Source organism: Neoarius graeffei, chromosome 14, assembly GCF_027579695.1.
Source record: "Neoarius graeffei isolate fNeoGra1 chromosome 14, fNeoGra1.pri, whole genome shotgun sequence".
Classification (NCBI taxonomy): Eukaryota; Metazoa; Chordata; class Actinopteri; order Siluriformes; family Ariidae; genus Neoarius; species Neoarius graeffei.
The window spans coordinates 36,844,606-36,863,906 of NC_083582.1; the positions used below are offsets into that span (position 1 = coordinate 36,844,606).

At 40.6% G+C, this 19,301-nt stretch overlaps 1 protein-coding gene across 7 annotated transcripts in view; it reads right to left on the bottom strand.

The window, feature by feature from the left end:
* ank3b (ankyrin 3b) overlaps positions 1 to 19,301 on the bottom strand; it is a 391,042-nt gene that overhangs the window by 264,939 nt on the left and 106,802 nt on the right. The window contains exon 2 of one of the 7 annotated variants that reach the window (XM_060939583.1): positions 13,738 to 13,897. The exons of the other annotated variants lie outside the window; for them this stretch is intronic. Coding sequence (XP_060795566.1) covers positions 13,738 to 13,740 — 3 coding nt within the window. The 5' untranslated portion in view covers positions 13,741 to 13,897. The remainder of the gene's footprint in view (positions 1 to 13,737; positions 13,898 to 19,301) is intronic. 7 annotated transcript variants of the gene reach the window in all.

Below are 19,301 nucleotides of genomic sequence, written 5' to 3' on the forward strand. Positions count from 1 at the left end.
GAACAGGTTGAGAAACGCAGACGACAAGGAGAACATACGCATAATAGCCCGAGTCAAATTCCATCAGTTAGACGTCTTGACTGCTTGAACAAAACGAGCCATGTCCTGTATAATTAGACCAACAGCCCAGCCCAGACACTCTAAACCATGGTAAATGGCATTCCTAGAAAATGCTTAATGGAAAGAACCAGCCAGACCATAATGAACAATAACCCATTCACACACACCCCTTCCACCATTTTACGCCCTGTCTCATGGGAAAACACTGCCATGGTGTAGAACTGCCTCTGTTGAAGATCTCATGCCAAACGTGTTCATCTCTTCCCCACCTATTACTGTAAAACAGACACTATTCAACCCAGTGCCCACTTGCACCTCCATCTTGCTGCTTCAATGCACTGCCAAGGCGCCGAGCTTGCAAACTAGTCCAGATCTACTGTCCCAGTGCTGTCTTTCAAGCTGGCGCTGACACCAATGGAATTAAACGTCAACGCTGCACTGGGAGCCGAGACACAAATCAGTCGCAATGCAAAATGAATCAAAGTGAACTCATTGGCTAATGTGCTGATAGAGCTGTGCTAAGCCTCCATGCTAACAAAGCACACAACTCATCAGGCTTGCTGATGCTCAACTAAAAAAGCCTTTTGACAGAATGCAGGACTTGAGTTCTAAATTTCAGCCTACCCGTGTGTCTCTGCCAGTTTTTTTTTCTCATTTGCAACACCAAGATATGTAAAGCAGTCACTGGTTCTCTTAAAAAGCTGTTTGGTCCAGCTTTTCATGTAGCGTATTTGAAGTCAATTAATCCGCTCTTATTGGGTGCACGTACATCACAAATTCCCACTACCTGGTTGATAATTTTAGACAAAGATTACAGACGGGCCATTTTAGCCTGAATTCACGGGAATAGCATCTGTGTGTGTGTGGATAGAGCCTGGCATCATGCAAGAAAGCCCAAGCAAACTTTAGCCTCTCCCTTTCACACTGTCGTCTCTTATCTAACACTCCGCCATTACCACACATCTCTGTCTCTGGTCATCCTGCCCAGCCTGGCCTGGCCTTCACCTCAGCCTCCTTCCTGCCACGTCATAAAAACCACGTGAAACAGTCGATTCCTTCTTCTCACAGCTGATCCGAGTCCACATGTCATCGGTCTCAGTTATCCCAAATGCTACGGATTGTTAGAGGTGCATTTATTAGCATTCATTAAATTGCCAAGAAACTCTACATATCCTCATGTTCATGCTTTTACTGCAAAATTCTATCTAAACAGCTCGTTCTTTTAGTAGTCATGATTCTGTAACAGCTCAGAGTTTACAAGCTGTGACAAAATGGTGATGTTTATCAATATTATGGCTCTGACAGGAATTACTTAGCCTACTTAGCGGTTTTGTAATTACAGTGCAAATTTAGCTGTTTAAAGGTTTTTTTTAGTCATTTTCCAACAGATCTGAGGTAAATGTTGGTATTCCCTATGGCTTTGTCTCATTTACTGTGCCAATCTTCCTATGTATAGGCGTATCAGACGCTCGCTGGCCGTGCTGTGAAAATTGTGCACGCAGACGCTCATCAAAGTTTCCAAATCTGTCCTTGCTGAACTCTTGAATATTTTCTATTGTGAATGGCATCATTAAAAAGCTTATAATTTCTGCTTTCCAAAGAAATATATCTCGTAAAGGTCTGTTCAGTACTTTGGGAGTAACGGCAGGTTGAAGTTGGTACAACAGAGTAAAAACTCTGCTTGCATGATGTCGGGAAACTGCTGGTGCTTTCTGAGTCACGGGAAAGCGCTCAGGCTCCCTCTCTTTCTCTCTCTTCTGATTGTTTTCTGACTGGATTACTCGTGAATATCAATCAGATAACTTTTATAGGGATGTTCTCTCGCTCTTGCTGTGTCTGACGAAGTATTCAGCAAAATTTTCCCGTCAGTTAGTTTTGATGTTATGATTCACGGGAGACTTTGAAGTGAGTTTTCATAGCTTTACCTACTTATTTTTCCAAATCAAACTGATTCATGTAAATAAATATTTTAGAATAGAACTGGAGTTGTTTTGATGAAAAACATTAAGATCTAAGTGGTCGGAATGAGATTTTTAAAGACCGGAAGTCGGAAACGCGAGTGTCAGTTTCAGTTCAGTTAATTGGAATTGTTTATTGGATGTGGATCACACAGTTTTTTCGAGGTTCGCCTTGAAAGCTGTGAATATTAATCAATATTCTTTCATATAAACACTACTAGGCCCTACTTAGAAATACAAAGGCCTACAGAGCACAAAGAGGGGATTAGAAATAATCTTTTATTACTTTATTTTAATAGAGAATGGTAGATGTGAATGACATTCAGTGCTTATTTATGCATATTTTATAATTAGCATTGATTTCTCCTTCTTTGTGACGTATAAATGAGAGTTAAGATCAGCTTTACCGTATATTGCATAAATAAAGCCATTTCGTGAAACTTTGAAGAGAGTGTACCGATTTAACTTTTTTAAAAACCTGAATAGCATAATTAATACTAATTTGCATAATTGTTGTTGTTTTTTTTTTTTTTACTAATTTTTCAAACTTTGTATTCAGTATACAACCATCTATGTGCCTGCCAATTTCCATGTAAATATCTTTAAAAAAAAGTTATTAAGAAAAAACATTTGACCTCATTGGTTAACGAGGCTCATTTTGGACCATGTGATCCTCAGACAGAATATTACGGCAGTTTTCTAAAAATTAAGCCGTTTTCTCAATCTTTTATTTGTAATATCTCAAGAACGGATGAACATATTTTAATTCTGTAAAAAGGATGTTGTTTATCATTCAAATCTGAATTCGCTGAGACCCGTTTCAAGCAATTTGGATTGAATTTTCAACTGATATGCCTACTATGTATTAAAAATAAAAATAAAAATTAAAAAATCCGACCTGTTAGCAAGCTGAATTGTGAGCCTTAATTACAAGCTAGCTTGTTTGATATTGCTTAGGTTCCCAGCTATAACCACTTGATTGGTGGGTTTATCTTCCCATTTCAACAGCACAGACTCATGGTTTCAATTTGAACTCAATGACAGATACTAAACCAGGAAGACTATTAGCTCATAGGCTAATACTCTGTTCTAGTGGTAACACTCCATAATTTAAAAACAGTACCTCAGAGCATTCATGTACTGTATAATGTGAAGCATTTGTCAAAGCATATTCTCATAGTGCATTGTGGGTAACATGGTCCCTTTACCCTTGTACATACACCATATAAATAATTTAAAAAACATGACTATTAGCATGGGCGGCACAGTGGTGTAGTGGTTAGCACTGTCGCCTCACAGCAAGAAGGTCTGGGTTCGAGCCCCGGGACCGGCGAGGGCCTTTCTGTGTGGAGTTTGCATGTTCTCCCCGTGTCCGCGTGGGTTTCCTCCGGGTGCTCCGGTTTCCCCCACAGTCCAAAGACATGCAGGCTAGGTTTTTTTTTTGAAAGATTTTTTTGGGGCTTTTTTCACCTTTATTGGATAGGACAGTGTAGAGACAGGAAATGAGCGGGAGAGAGAGAGACAGGGAGGGATCGGGAAATGACCTCGGGTCGGAATCGAACCCGGGTCCCCGGATTTATGGTATGGCGCCTTATCCACCTGAGCCATGACGCCCCCAATGCAGGTTAGGTTAACTGGTGACTCTAAATTGACCGTAGGTGTGAATGTGAGTGTGAATGGTTGTCTGTGTCTATGTGTCAGCCCTGTGATGACCTGGCGACTTGTCCAGGGTGTACCCCGCCTTTCGCCCGTAGTCAGCTGGGATAGGCTCCAGCTTGCCTGCGACCCTGTAGAACAGGATAAAGCGGCTACAGATAATGAGATGAGATGAGACTATTAGCATGTCTTATTGCAACCGATTCAAGGGACGTTTATCAAAATGGCTGACGTTTGAGTAAGAACATAGATTAGAGATTACTTTGACATGGTGCCACAGGTATTATGTCACAAAATAACATGCTGTTTACTTCCTGTTTCCTTCAGCTAGTGCTTTGGTGTTGCCCTCAATGGTTCCTTGATGGTTCTTTCATTGGTTACCAGTTCTAGGTTTATGAGTACTCTCATGACAAGGGCACTAAGCGCACTAATGTTCTTTATTGGTGATGTGGTACCCTAACTGGAACACCTTTATTGTGTTTTGTACTATTACACGGTCATGTGAATGTACAGTAGTTTACCTTTAAAACTTATTTAAGGTACAGAATTGGACCTTAAATATCACTTGTGTACCTTTTAATTAGCTTTTAGAGTAAGGTACACAACACATTTTTCCAGATACAATATACACATCATAGGTGCAAAAGATGTAATCTTGATGGTACCACACCAGTAACAGGGAAAGGTACAGTTTAGTACCCTTTTACTGAAAGTGAAGGGGTCCTATGAAACCCTTTTATGTAGGGTTCTATCTAAAACATTTAAGAGTTCTTCTAAAAGGACAAACTAGTGCTAGATTGGACATATTTCTTGGTGTACTCCAATTCCACATGTGTACAGTGTATATAAAAAGTGTACACACCCCGTTAAAATTATATATATTTTTTACATCAGAAAAACCTGAGACTGCGATAAATAATTTCAAAACTTTTCCCACCTTTAATGTGACCTATAACCTCTACAATTCAGTTGAAAAACAAACAAATCTGTTAGGGGGAAAAACATAAAAAATATAAAACGTACAATAAGCTGGTTGCATAAGTGTGCACACCCTTAAACTAATACTTTTTTGAAGCACCTTTTGATTTAATTACAGCATTCAGTCTTTTTGGAGTACAGACCTGCCATCAATTAAAATGATTCTGATTAACCCCAAATAAAGTTCAGACATTTACTCAGTTGCATCCTCCAGCAAAAGCCAGGGTTCACAGAGAGCTTACAAAGCAGCAAAGGGGTCTCATTGTTGAAAGGCATCAGTCAGGAGAAGGGTACAAAAACATTTAGATATACCATGGAGCACAGTGAAGATAGTCATCAAGAAGTGGAGAAAATATGGGACAACAGTGACATTACCGAGAACTGGACGTCCCTCCAAACTTTATGAAAACATGAGACGAAAACTGGTCAAAGAGGCTGCCAAGAGGCCTACAGCAACACTGAAGGAGCTGCAGGAATTTCTGGCAAGTACTGGTTGTGTACTACATGTGACAACAATCTCCCGTATTCTCCATATGTCTGCACTATGAGGTAGGGTCAAAGAAAAACATCCAGGCCTGGTTAAATTTTGCAAAATAACACATCAACTCTCCCAAAAGCATGTGGGGAAATGTGTTATGGTCTGATGAAACCAAGATTAAACCTTTTGGCCACAATTCCAAAAGGTATGTTTGGTGCAAAAACAACACTGCGCATCACCAAAAGAACACCATCCCCACGGTGAAGCATGGTGGTGGCAGCATCGTGTTTTGGGGCTATTTTCCTTCAGCTGGAACAGGGGCATTAGTGAAGGTGGAGGGAATTATGAACCGTTCTAAATACCAGTCAATTTTGGCCCAAAACCTTCAGGTGTCTGCTAGAAAGCTGAAGATGAATCTCATCTTTCAGCACGACAATGACCCCCAAAAAGTTTTGGAACGGCCCAGCCAGAGCCCAGACCTAAATCCAATTGAAAATCTGTGGGGTGACCTGAAGAGGGCTGTGCACAAGAGACGCCCTCGCAATCTGACAGATTTGGAGCGCTTTTGCAAGGAATTGTGGGCAAATATTGCCAAGTCTAGATGTGGCAGGCTGATAGACTCCGACCCAAAAAGACTGAATGCTGTAATTAAATCAAAAGATGCTTCAACAAAGTATTAGTTTAAGGGTGTGCATGCTTACGCAACCAGCTTATTGTACGCTTTTTATGTTTTCCACCCCTAACAGATTTTTGTTTTTCAGTTGAACTGTACAGGTTATAGGTCACATTAAAGGTGGGGAAAAAGTTTTGAAATGTATCGTGGTCTCAGGTTTTTCTGATGTAAAAAAAATATAATTTTAACGGGGTGTGTACACTTTATATCCATTGCATATATAGTGTTTTGTCTCTCTTATGTCTTCGGTAGTCTGACCAATCATACTGTAATTCTTAACAACACATCCTACATTTTCTTGTTCCAGTGCATGACAAAGTGTTATTCTCCCAGCTACTACACACCATGACTCATTCTCCATTTGATCTTAGACTGGTTCCATGTGGTATAATAACACATCAGCTGCTTATTTCGAATAAGCGGCTTATTTCTTACTCCGGGACTGGTGCAGATCGGTGACCTCGGTTTCCACCTCAGTAAACCCATAAGCATTTCCAGAAGCCACCATTATACAGCAGGTTTCTGTTCTTTTCTGGACCTTTTGCTGTTAGCCCAAGAGCATTAGCTCAAAATTGAGTCCAACCCGGAACAAATTAGTAACAAGCTGAATTTTTCAGAATATGTTCAGAATACCCTTAGGAATAACATACTAAAAGTCCCCGGGAATCCACCTTGTGATCTCTGAGAAATTCAAGATGGCGTCCAAAATGGCCACCGATTGGAGATTTTTCAATATCTCAGGGATAAAACATAATATAAATGCAATTAAAATGTTAAATTATATGTTCTCTCATACAAGCAATGCAAATTCACCATTGTCACACTGTTAAAATTAAAATTAACCAAGATTACAAGGTCATTAATGTGGAAATTACATGGAATTTGATGGTTGACATGATTGACAGATTAGCTTAGTAGGCTACCTACATACATGAACATAATGTAAGACAACAATTAGACATCAATTTCCTTAATATTTAGTGCATCTTTAAGCTTTGATAAAATATTAAAGGGAAATTAAATTTGAGAACTCTATCTTCTAAAACTACAATGGCAAGCTGTTTCAGTACACTTCAACATTCCGGCGACTTTCATGACAAAAAGGTCTGCCTCAATAAAAGCTCTTGAGTAGACTTAAACACTTCTCAGTGCCTCAGTTGTAATGCTTGGACCTTTGTTGTACCATCAATGAAGTAGGGAATTTATTCAAGCTTGTTTAAGGGTGGAAAAAAATTAATCTTTGAGTTTCTAGCGCCAGTCTACTACTACTACTACTACTACTACTAGCAATGCCAGTGTGTTCGGACAAAAAATGACTAAACTCAGCATGACCTTTTAAAAATGACTGAACTCAGCATGACCTTTTAACATGCCATTTTTCATTTTACACCACCAATTTACTTTAATTAATATTAATGAAAATAAGTGCTCCAACCCCTAGTAATCGTGTTTGTTGTTTTGTGAACAGAATAGGATGATACGGAGTGAACGAGTAACCAATGGATCCACACTCTATAATCGGTAGTGTACATTAAATAGCACATGTATAGATTTACAATTATAAGTCTGTAATTATTATTGATTGTTGAAGTTGAAAGTTATAGAACAATGACCAGTTGTCTTCTTGTAAATAGGTTCATTATTTGAGGAACACTCAGTCGCCATGATTTATTGTGTTGGATTAGCTTCTTGTTATAATGAACAATATATGTAAATAAATTGTTATAATGGATTGAAGGTAATGTTTTGGAGTTCATGATGTTTTTGGTTTTAGTGAAACTCCCAGTGCCAAAAATATGACAATCTAACCAGACATGGCAAGCGAACACATTATACACAAATATACTGTTATAATAATGTGTACATTGTTATTATATAATGTTAATACACAATGTAATTAATACACACATGTTGGAATTTACTCTCCTACCCTACAAAACATATATTCTGACCTTTTAATTGCATTAATATTTTGTTTTGGGCCTGAGATATGGGCAGATCTCCATTTGGCGGCCATTTTGGACGCCATCTTGAATTTCTCAGAGAGCACAAGGGGGATTTACGGGGACTTTTAGTATGTTATTCCTAAAGGTATTCTGAACATATTCTGAAATTTTCAGCTTGTTACTAATTTGTTCCGGGTATAACCCTATTACTCCTGGGCTATGTTTCGACTTTGGTGGGAAGAGGAATTAGAAACTCCTTTAGCCGGCAGAATCCAGGTTCTTACCCAGCGTCAGCCCAATACAGAATAAACGTGCGTGCTTTAATAAGCAGATAAATGCAGTACTGGATAGAGACGGGCTCACAATTCCTTTGTAGAGATGTAACATTAGATCCGAACTGCTCACACTCAATTCACACTTACTGGAACACTGAAACTGCACTAATTCCTTTCTGAGCATCAGGTCTGAGAGTAAATTAAATTGAATATCACACTGGCAAGACTGAACGAGTATCCTCAGTTTTACCTTCATGTGCTGATTAGATCAGCGTTTTGTTTTTTTCCTCCTAGTTTCTGTGCTAAGGGATTTCAGACACTATACAACAAACTACACTATAGATCATCTTTCGGAGTAGCAAAAAATACCATACTATGATTACGTTCTTCAATTATGTTACGTAGCCGCATAAATGGTACCGGTTAAAAATTTGGACACCTTCTAATTCAGTTGTTTTTCTTTATTTTTATGAATTAAAAGACTTCAAAAAGACATGTTTTAAAGTAACAATGGACTGTCGTTTGTTTCTCTTTACTTATTTGAGCGGTTCTTGACATAATATGGATTACTATAGTTGTGGAATAGGGCTAATTACCGTATTTTTATTAATCAAATACACCATGCACTGAGAGGCTCCAGTTGAAATTATGGATTCTCTGAGGTGACTGGTATAGTACTATTTTCTGTGGGGCGCAGCCCAGTACTATGCCAGTCACCAAGAGAATCCATAATTACTGGTGCCTCTCAGTGCATGGTATATTAGATTTATATCCCTCATTAAAAAAATCCAAACTAAAAGTGCTAACTACAAAGAATTAGAGGTCTAACTCTGCCTCGCTAGGCACGATCACGATACGTAGATCTACACCCACATAAATGTTTGCGGAGCCACAGCTATGACTCAAGTCGGCCATGAAGCTTGAAACTGTGATGTCAGTTCATGGTATATCCAGGATATACAGTGGTATGCAAAAGTTTGGGCACCCCTGGTCAAAATTGCTGTTACTGTGAACAGTTAAGCAAGTTGAAGATGAAATGATCTCCAAAAGGCATGAAGTTAAAGACGACTCATTCCCTTTATATTTTAAGCAAAAACATTTTTTTTTAATTTTCATCTTTTAGATTTTCAAAATGACAACAAAGGAAAAGGGCCCGAAGCAAAAGTTTGGGCACCCTGCATGGTTAGTACCTAGTAACACCCCTTTGGCAAGTATCACAGCTTGTAAACACTTTTTGTAGCCAGCTAATAATCTTTCAGTTCTTACCTGGGGGATTTTCACACACTCGTCCTTGCAAAAGGCTTCCAGTTCTACAAGTTTCTTGGGCTGTCTTGCATGCACTGCTCTTTTGAGATCTATCCACAGATTTTCAATGATGTTTAGGTCAGGGGACTGTGAGGGCCAGGGCAAAACCTTCAGCTTGGGCCTCTTGAGGGTATTCCATTGTAGACTTTGAGGTGTGTTTTGGATCATCGTCTTGTTGTAGGACCCATCCTCTTTTTAACTTCAACTTTTTTACAGATGGTGTGATGTTTGCTTCCAGACTTTGCTGGTATTTATTCGAATCCATGCTTCTCTCGACCAATGAAATGTACCCTGTGCCACTGGCTGCAACACAACCCCAAAGCATGATCGATCCACACCCATGCTTCAGAGTCGGAGAGGTGTTCTTTTCCTGGAATTTGGCACCCTTTTTTCTCCAAACATACCTTTGCACATTGTGGCCAAAAAGTTCTATTTTGATTTCATCAGCCCACAGGACTTGTTTCCAAAATGCATCAGGCTTATTTAGACGTTTATTTGTAAACTTCAGACGCTGAATTTTGTGGCTAGGATGCAGGAAAGGTTTTCTTCTGATGACTCTCCCATGAAGGTCATATTTGTTCAGGTGTCGCTGCATAGTAGAACAGTGCACCACCACTCCAGGGTCTGCTAAATCTTTCTGAAGGTCTTTTGCAGTCAAACAGGGGTTTTTATTTGCCTTTCTAGCAATCCAACGAGCAGTTCTTTCAGAAAGTTTTCTTCATCTTCCAGACCTCACCTTGATCTCCACTGTTTCTGTTAACTGCCATTTCTTAATAACATTACAATCTGAGGAAACAGCTACCTGAAAACATTTTGCTATGTTCTTGTAGCCTTCTCCTGCTTTGTGAGCATCAATTATTTTATTATTCAGAATGCGAGGGAGTTGCTTAGAGGAGCCCATGGCTGTTGATTTTAGGGACAAGTTTGAGGAGTCAGAGAATTTATACAGCTTTGAAATCTGCATCATCTGACCTTTCCTAACGATGAATTTGAACAAGCCACAGCTCAATAAGCTAATTAAGGTCTGGAACCTTGGTAAAACTTACCTGAGAACTCAAATGGATTGGGGTGCCCAAACTTTCGCATGATGTTCCTTTTCTTTTTTCACTCTCCAATTGTACAAAACAAAAATAATACACAAATCTTGCAGAAAATGCTGAAAAGAAATGTGTCGTCTTTACCTTCATGCCTTTTGGCCATCAGTTCATCTTCTGCTCACTTAACTATTCACAGTAACAGACATTTTCAGCAAGGGTGCCCAAACTTTTGCATGCCACTGTACCATGACTGACTCGTACTATATCCTTTTTTTTTTTTGACGTCACAAGATACATTACTTAATCAATGGTTGAATTATTTTATGGTCACATGAGCCATCCTTGGCCAATCCCTGCACCAACCAGGGCGCAAGACTATCTTGCCCGTTTGAATCAGTTTCTAAAGCGTCTTTCATCATGACACGGTGACACGACACGAGGATTTACATCTTTCAGGATTGATCCCGGATATTTCTCTTGTCTCAGATACTGATCCAATGCTGCCTGCATTACTTTGAGAGAGTCTGGTTCGTAGTTTTCCCCATTTTCTTTCCTTGCTTCTGCATAAAACTGTGATAGCACCTTGTCTAACTCACAGCATTCATATGCCACTAGAGAGTTGTTTATTTGTCTTTCTGCGGCCCATTTCTTAAACACGGAAAGCCAAAAATTCTTACTTTTTTTGGTATTTTCATTTCAGTGGCGGCTGGTAGTCTTTCAAACAGGGGAGGCTGGTCGGTTACGATATTTCCAGATTTTAAAAGAAAAAACACATCAATTTTGCCCATACTCTTGCCTCTGATCTGGCTGATTGTTGGCAGGGTCACAAACTGTGAAATAACAGGTTCTTTTGGCCCATTAGCCTACTGTCCAATATACATGATGGTGGTGTTGGGGGGGAGGGGTATATTTTAACATTTTATATTTTAAAATTGTGGCATGTTGTTTAAAAATTGATCATTATTGAAAGCAGCTCTTTGTCAGGAACCTCAGCAGTAACAGCAGAGTGTTCTGGAATAGGCACAAGCACTGACCTTGGGGAGCCAAACATAGAGCTGGGTGCCACACATTTCATTCAATGACACTTTCCCTATATTTTACTTATTTTGACTGAGAAATGTTTTATTGACAATTTTGATAACCCTTCACTTTTAATCCAGGTCTGTAGTGTGAAATGTTCTCGGCTGTGTTTTTGTTTAAAAATGTTTTCCAAATTGTAGCTGTGTTTAATTCATATCCAGAAAAATATATATTCAAATATAATATACTCAGCATAAACATTTTAAATAGATTCTATATTTTTGGTCCATCCATGACATATTACTAAAGTAGCCTATTTACTGTTGTTGATGTGGGTCACTTGCTGTTAGCCAATTCACTTTCTCGTACCAGGAGAGCTGAAAGGAACGAGTATTATTCCCTACCTTTTTCACCAAGTCAATTTGAGGCGTTGGTCTACCCTGCTCTTTAATTTTAATTTTTTCCTCGAAAGGAAGACTGGCAAATGGCTTCGCCAAAATTAAATCAGCAACGCTTGGCATCCGTTCGCAGCTTTCTTGCTAGCTGACTAGCCCCCTCAAGTTCAAGTTCAGTCACTCAAATAAACAAAATTTCTGGAACTAAGATAGCAAACTTGACAACACTATATTTACACTTTATTTACAATGAAAATATATACAAACTAAAAAAGCTGGTAGAAACCGTATGTAATGAATGAAATCGAAATGTAAGCTGATCTCTTACAATACACCACAGCACTTGCGAATCCGCATGGGACTGAACTGAAACTCACCGCTGCCTGTCTATATTTGAAACGAGCTGTCAATCAAAGAAAATATCCGGCCGCTTTCACCAATCACCAGTCTCCTCGCGGAAACTGCCATGTCCTTCCCACTGTGAGGCTGGGAGTCCGGTGGGTGGGCATTTTCGCAGTATTTGTCCAATAACCGTCTTGCATTTTGAGATTGAAAAGCGCATAGCTCCCAAATGCCATTGAAGTCCACTGAGGCTGGGCTGCATCGCGCTGTCACGAGGGGGAAAAACTCACGCACACATTAGGCGAACTGGGGAAAGTTATAACGGAATGATTTCGCACTGTAGTGGGTTGAGCACATATATTTCTATGATTCTGGATCTGAAATAGCAATGTTATAAGGTCGGCTATAACATAAGCCTAGCACAATTCATCCTACATGATGTTCGTCATTTTTAGAGGAGGCTGAGCCTCCCTCGTTGTCTTAGAGCAATCGCCCGTGTTTCATTTTCGCTTGCGGCTTTCAATTGGTTTAGCATTTCTCTGTCAAATATAGCGAAACGCGGCATTGCCGAGTCGGCAGAGTCAGCCATTTTGTTGACAAAATTTGCTAATTTTTGTAACCGTAACCAAGCAACGACCTAGCCAATAGTATTTCAGAAATACGGCCCCGTGCTAAGAAAAAAAGCCCTTCTTGATTGACCAATGTATTATGTATTATAAATTGTATTTATAGTATTACATTTATAGTATATTATCGATGTGAAGAGAAGTTCTTGGCCAGTTTCTCATACACATGCATTTGGTTTGAATCTCAACACCAGATTCAGTTCAGGGCAAGGTTTCCCAAAAGCCTCGAAACACGAAGAGCATCTTAACTAGGAGAGAGAGAGAGTGTTCATTGTGCTGCTCACTCTACCATTTAATGATTATCTTGGTGCTGCGATGCTTTTGGGAAACTCAGGCCAGATCAGTAAGGTCCTGCAGCTGAATCGTGGTCTCAATGCTATGAAACCGTACTAAGGTTTACGTGGAAGTAGCCCGAGACCATCTCTGTCAGGTGGTCATGGGCTGATTGCTTTGTTCCACACCCGACTGTGACTGCTGTGTCCACACCTGCCCACATGAACCACACTGTGAGGAGACTAATTAGACCTAAAATACTCACAGATTAAACCAAAACCACAAGTAATTCTGATTTAATTCATGTGTTACAATGAATATGTTATGTATATTAGCCAAAATGTTCTGTTGAAAATGTTCTCCAACATGGTTGTTTCAAGTTGGTGAGTGATCAACAGAGCTTCGTGACGAATCAGAAAGATAAAGAAAATTAAAAAAAACAAAAACAACAACACAGGGATTTCCCAAGAGCGGACCATAAGGAACACACTTTCCGTCCTCTGCTATGCAGCAATGACATTCAAATGAGCCATAAACAAAGCTCAAGCGAATGGCTGGTTCATTCGAGGCCATAACTGCATTTACACCCAAAATACACATCACTTCGACCTAAACGGTGCGCCACTTGTTGCACCTTATTGTGTCCGATCTCCAAATCTCATGGTTCCCCAGCAACAGATGAAGCCTAATGGTTCACCCAGGCAGAGCCACTTACCATTGCTTATGAGTCATGACTACCGCTTAGATGACTGAGCTGGCTGTGAAGTAGGCGAGGCGTGCAGGTACAGCACATCATCGTTCTCAGCGCGTTTGGCCACAGTGTGTCTTGGATATACGCAAGTGTGTGTGTTTCGAACAGACACATGATGACTTACCTAGAGAGATGACAACAAAAAAGCTTGATTAACCTGGACATTGTACATTATTCATAAAAAGCCAAACCTGGCATGGCGTTAGCTTAGCTATTAAACACAGACCAGTGATACAAGATGTGTGTGTGTGTTGTGACGGCATAGAAAAGAAAATGGAAGTGATCATGATACACTAACACACACACACACACACACACATGCACACACACTCGGGACTGTCTTTCAGTAGAAAGCAGGTGCATGGCTATGTGTCACAGGAAGGGAACTCCCGGGAAGGATGTTCCGGAAGACACACACACACACACACGGTAGATGTATCTGTCTCAGTGCTGGCTGCCATTCTTTGCTTCATGGGCGAGGTCAGCTCCAGTCCCCCTGCTGGGACTCAGCCAAAGATCTCCTAGGCAACTAACATGAGCATACAGCGGCTACAAATAGAACGCCACACACACACACACACACACACACACACACACACACACACACACACACACACACACACACAGACTCCACTCACATAATTTCTACCCTCAATACCTTTTAATCGTCATGAAAAATCTTGAAAATGAAACAACGCTCCTTCGACTCTAAAGGCACAGTGTTCAAGTATCATGTAACAGACAGCCGAGGCTTTTCAATCCGTTTAGGCCTGAACGATACAGGATGTTCGGTGCTGTAAGAAAGACCATCACAATTCATTTGTAATCGCTGGGTGATTTTAGTACGGTTTCACGTTGAAGCAAATTATCAGCATATTCCCAACAGTGAGAATACAATGCCCCAGTTACACTTTGGGGGGAAAAAAATGACAAAAGTTCCACCAACGTCCAGCGACATCTCACCAGAAGACAGTTACTGAATAATTTATGCGTTATTATTAATTTATTCTGGTAAAGTATGAGCTCTTGCCAGGGTGACACACGGCAGCGCTGGGAAAGGGTGATAGCCTCGACTGCGTGCTGACAGAAAGAGAGAGAGAGACCAAGACATTATATGCATACTGCACATTATATGAACACACACACACACCATTCCACCCCTCTGTCTCTTTCTTTCTATCTTTTTAACAAAACTGCAGCTTTTATTAAACCAAAAAAAATAAAATAAAAGAAAAAATGTTTCATTTTGGTTCCTAAGGTTAAGTAATAAGGTTTAGGTGAAGACATAGCTTTAATTAGCTGCGTTAATAATGATGTCAATGGAAGATTCTCACAAGGATAGTGAGATAAAGAGAGAGAGTGTGTGTGTGTGTGTGTGTGTGTGTGTGTGTGTGTGTGTGTGTGTACACAGCAGCGTCCCACTCTGCCAGGAGAGGAAATAGCTTCCGAATCACACATACTGCGAGAAGGCAGTCATCTGAACCCTCCATCATGAACACCACACACACACACACACCTATTAAATTATCATACCATGAAGAAAGATTCCTTTTACGTAGCTCTTATTTTTTAAAGACTAGACATGAAACAAATCTAGCCATCCAACCATCCATTGTCTACACCACTTATTCTACTGAAGGTAACGGAGAGGTGGAGCCAATCCCAAATGAATTCAGGTGAGAGGCGGGGTACACCCTGGACAGGCTGCCAATCTATAAAATCATATCTATGGGCAATTTACAGTAGAGTAGTCACTGTTTGGTCCATGGGAGGAAACCAGAGTTTTACGGAAGAGACGAGTACAAATTGTCCTTTGTTTTATTTCAGTCAAGGTGGTTTGATTTCTGTGGCATACTGAAAACATCATATGACCATGCTGCTGAAGAGTCAGGTGTTATGAAACCATAACACACATACGGCACATAGGTCTCATACCTTTTTAAATAGAAAAAGATAAAATTGGTGACTGCTTGCTTCCAAACTTGCTTCCGAACACCTGCCGGCTTAAATTTAGGCTAGCTGATGCACTGAAATTTACAGTGCACCTCACTGGTGCCAACAGCTTGGACGCAGCACCTTAAATCAGTGCTTCTCAAAGTGGGGTCCTGGCGATGCTTTCTACATTCTGAGATGCTTTTCTGCTCACCACGGTTGTAAAGAGTTGCTATGAGTTGCTATCCTTCCTGGCAGCTCGAACCAATCTGGCCATTTTCCTCTGACCTCTCTTATCAACAAGGCGTTTGTTTCCACCCACAGAACTGTCGCTCGCTCAGTGTTTTTTGTTTCTCGCACCATTCTGTGTAAACTCTCGAGACCGTTGTGTGTGAAAACCCCAGGGGATCAAGAGTTTCTGAAATACTCAACCCAGTCCATCTGGCTCAAACCAACACCCATGCCACGGTGAAAGAAAGTCACACTTTGAGATCACAATTTTTCTTCATTGTGATGTTTGATGTGAACATAAACTGAAGCTCTTGACCTGTTTCTGCGTAATTGTTTGATTGGCTGATTAGACAATTGCATGAACGTGCAGGTGTACAGAGGTTGCTGTACACAAACTGGACGGTGAGTGGACAGTGCTCGGCGTAAATGAGTACGCCCGCTTTGAAAAGTCACATTTTAAACAATATCTCAATGAACACAAACAATTTCCAAAATGTTGACAAGACAAAGTTTAATATAGCATCTGTTTAACTTATAACGTGAAAGTAAGGTTAATAATATAACTTAGATTACACATTTTTCAGCTTTACTCAAATTAGGGTGGTGCAAAAATAAGTACACTACACTGAAAGTCTCTGGAGCAAAGCTAAATTGTAGACTACAAATGTCTAATTTAACAAGAATACAATCACAGGTGTCCAGCAGACAGTTGACTATAAAAGGGTGTTACTTAAAGAAAACCCCTTCCCATTTCATGCTGTCAGCAATGGCACCACATGGAAGAGAAATGACACAAGACCTGAGAAATAAAATAATTTTTCTTTCCACCACAAAGGTGAAGGCTACAAGAAGATCAGCAAAGCTTTTACTTATCAGTCAGAATACTGTAGCACAAAAATTTAAGAAAGATGGAACTGCAACCATCTCACAGAGACGTCCAGGTCGTCCACGGAAGTTAACACCTCGACAGGAGCGTCTTCTGATGAGAAGGGTTGAAGAAAATCGGCATGCAAGTTCACTGCAGTTATCTAAAGAAGTAGAAAGCCAACCTGGGGTGACTATTTCCCGTGACACAATACGGCGTACACTGCAGAGGAATGGCATGCATGGATGCCGTCCATGAAAGAAGCCTCTCCTAAAGCCCAGGCACAAAAAAGCCCACCTAGAGTTTGCCAGGGCCCATGCTGACAAAGATGAAGACTACTGGGACTCTATACTCTAGAGTGATGAGACCAAGATAAATGTTGATGGCTTCAAAACTGTATGGTGTCGCAAAGGTGAGGAATACAAAGAAAAATGCATGGTGCCTACAGTGAAACATGGTGGTGGCAGTGTCCTTATGTGGGGCTGCATGAGTGCTGCTGGTGTCGGGGAGCTGCATTTCACTGATGGCATCATGAATTCACAGATGTATTGCTCTCTACTGAAAGAGAAGATGCTACCATCACTCCATGCCCTTGGTCATCGTACGCTTTTCCAACATGACTAAACACACATCTAAGGCCACTGTTGGATTTCTGAAGAAGAACAGGGTGAAAGTGATTCAGTGGCCAAGTATGTCTCCTGATCTGAACCCAATCGAACACCTATGGGGAATTCTGAAGAGACAAGTTGAGCATCACTCTCCATCCAGCATCCAGTCACTAAAAGAGGTCATTGTTGAAGAATGGAAAAAGATCGATGTTGCAAAATGTCGCCAACTTGTTCATTCCATGCCTAGAAGACTTGGTGCTGTCAATAAAAATCATGGAGGCCATACAAAGTACTAGATGTAGTAGTTTTTGTTATGGGGCGTACTCATTTACGCCGAGCACTGTGTGTACTCCATATTATATTTTCCACCATGACCCAATCTGCATGGTATAGCAGTGGCTCATAACAATTTTGCATTCTCTTAAGTCTTCTGATTCAAAGCTGATACAGGAGGATAAGAGGTCTATTAGATAAAAGGCCTCCAATTCCACTAATGGATATGACGTCATTCGGTGTTTGTCAGCAGACGGAATTCATCACGGTTCACTCCAATCCATTTCATTATGCACGGTTTTATTTCCAAATGTACCGAAAAGTCTTGAACGTTCAACAACCAAGCCAAAGGGAATGGGCTAGAAACGTCCTTAGTCACAGCCAGACCAGGCCTGGGCTTTGATGTCTCATGGTTTCGGATCAACTCTGTGCAGTTGATGCTCCAGCCGCACCCACACACTCCACCATCGGCGCTCACACTCTGAAGTGACTCAGCAGGTTCACATCATACACCAGCTCATCCAGAGAGAGTAACATGAAAGCATCTGGCTTCACTCAAACGCACAGGCAAAAGAAACGATGAAGCCTACGCACACAAATAACCTCAACCAGATCAGTGTAAAAAAAAAAAAAACAGTAATAGACAATTACATAAAAGATATAATAGGTAATCATCTTTCACTATCCACTGTAAAGAATTATAAAAGAGCATCTATTATATAAAAGAACATAAAAACATTTGTTACATAAATTATAAAATAACTCTCTATTATGGGTGGCACGGTGGTGTAGTGGTTAGCGCTGTCGCCTCACACCAAGAAGGTCCGGGTTCAAGCCCTGTGGCCGACGAGAGCCTTTCTGTGCGGAGTTTGCATGTTCTCCCCGTGTCCGCGTGGGTTTCCTCCGGGTGCTCCGGTTTCCCCCACAGTCCAAAGACATGCAGGTTAGGTTAACTGGTGACTCTAAATTGACCGTAGGTGTGAATGTGAGTGTGAATGGTTGTCTGTGTCTATGTGTCAGCCCTGTGATGACCTGGCGACTTGTCCAGGGTGTACCCCGCCTTTCGCCCGTAGTCAGCTGGGATAGGCTCCAGCTTGCCTGCGACCCTGTAGAACAGGATAAAGCGGCTAGAGATAATGAGATGAACTCTCTATTTTATATATATAGATAGATAGTAAGTGTGGCCCTTTATTATACTTTTTTGTCTCGTTGGAACGACAAACAATGACAGAGGTCAAAATAAAAAATTTCTAAATTAATTCCAACTTTATTCATCCAATTTTGGCAACTACACAGGAAGAACAGTCCTGTGCGTAGCCCGGCATTTTTGGGAAGCAAACATAATTAAAGAGTAACTTCATCCCTAGCTCTGAGCTGAACTCTACCCACTGCATAATTTAGAAAAATGCTAAAAGGTGGGCTACGGCTGGGGGGCTTTGAAGGGCTGTGAATGATGAGTCAATCAGCATATGTTTGAATGTGAGCACAGTTTATTTCATTTACCATGAACTGGGACCATTAGAGGGCATTTATACATACAGTGGGGCAAAAAAGTATTTAGTCAGTCACCAATTGTGCAAGTTCTCCCACTTAAAATAAGTATTTGGTCAATAACAAAA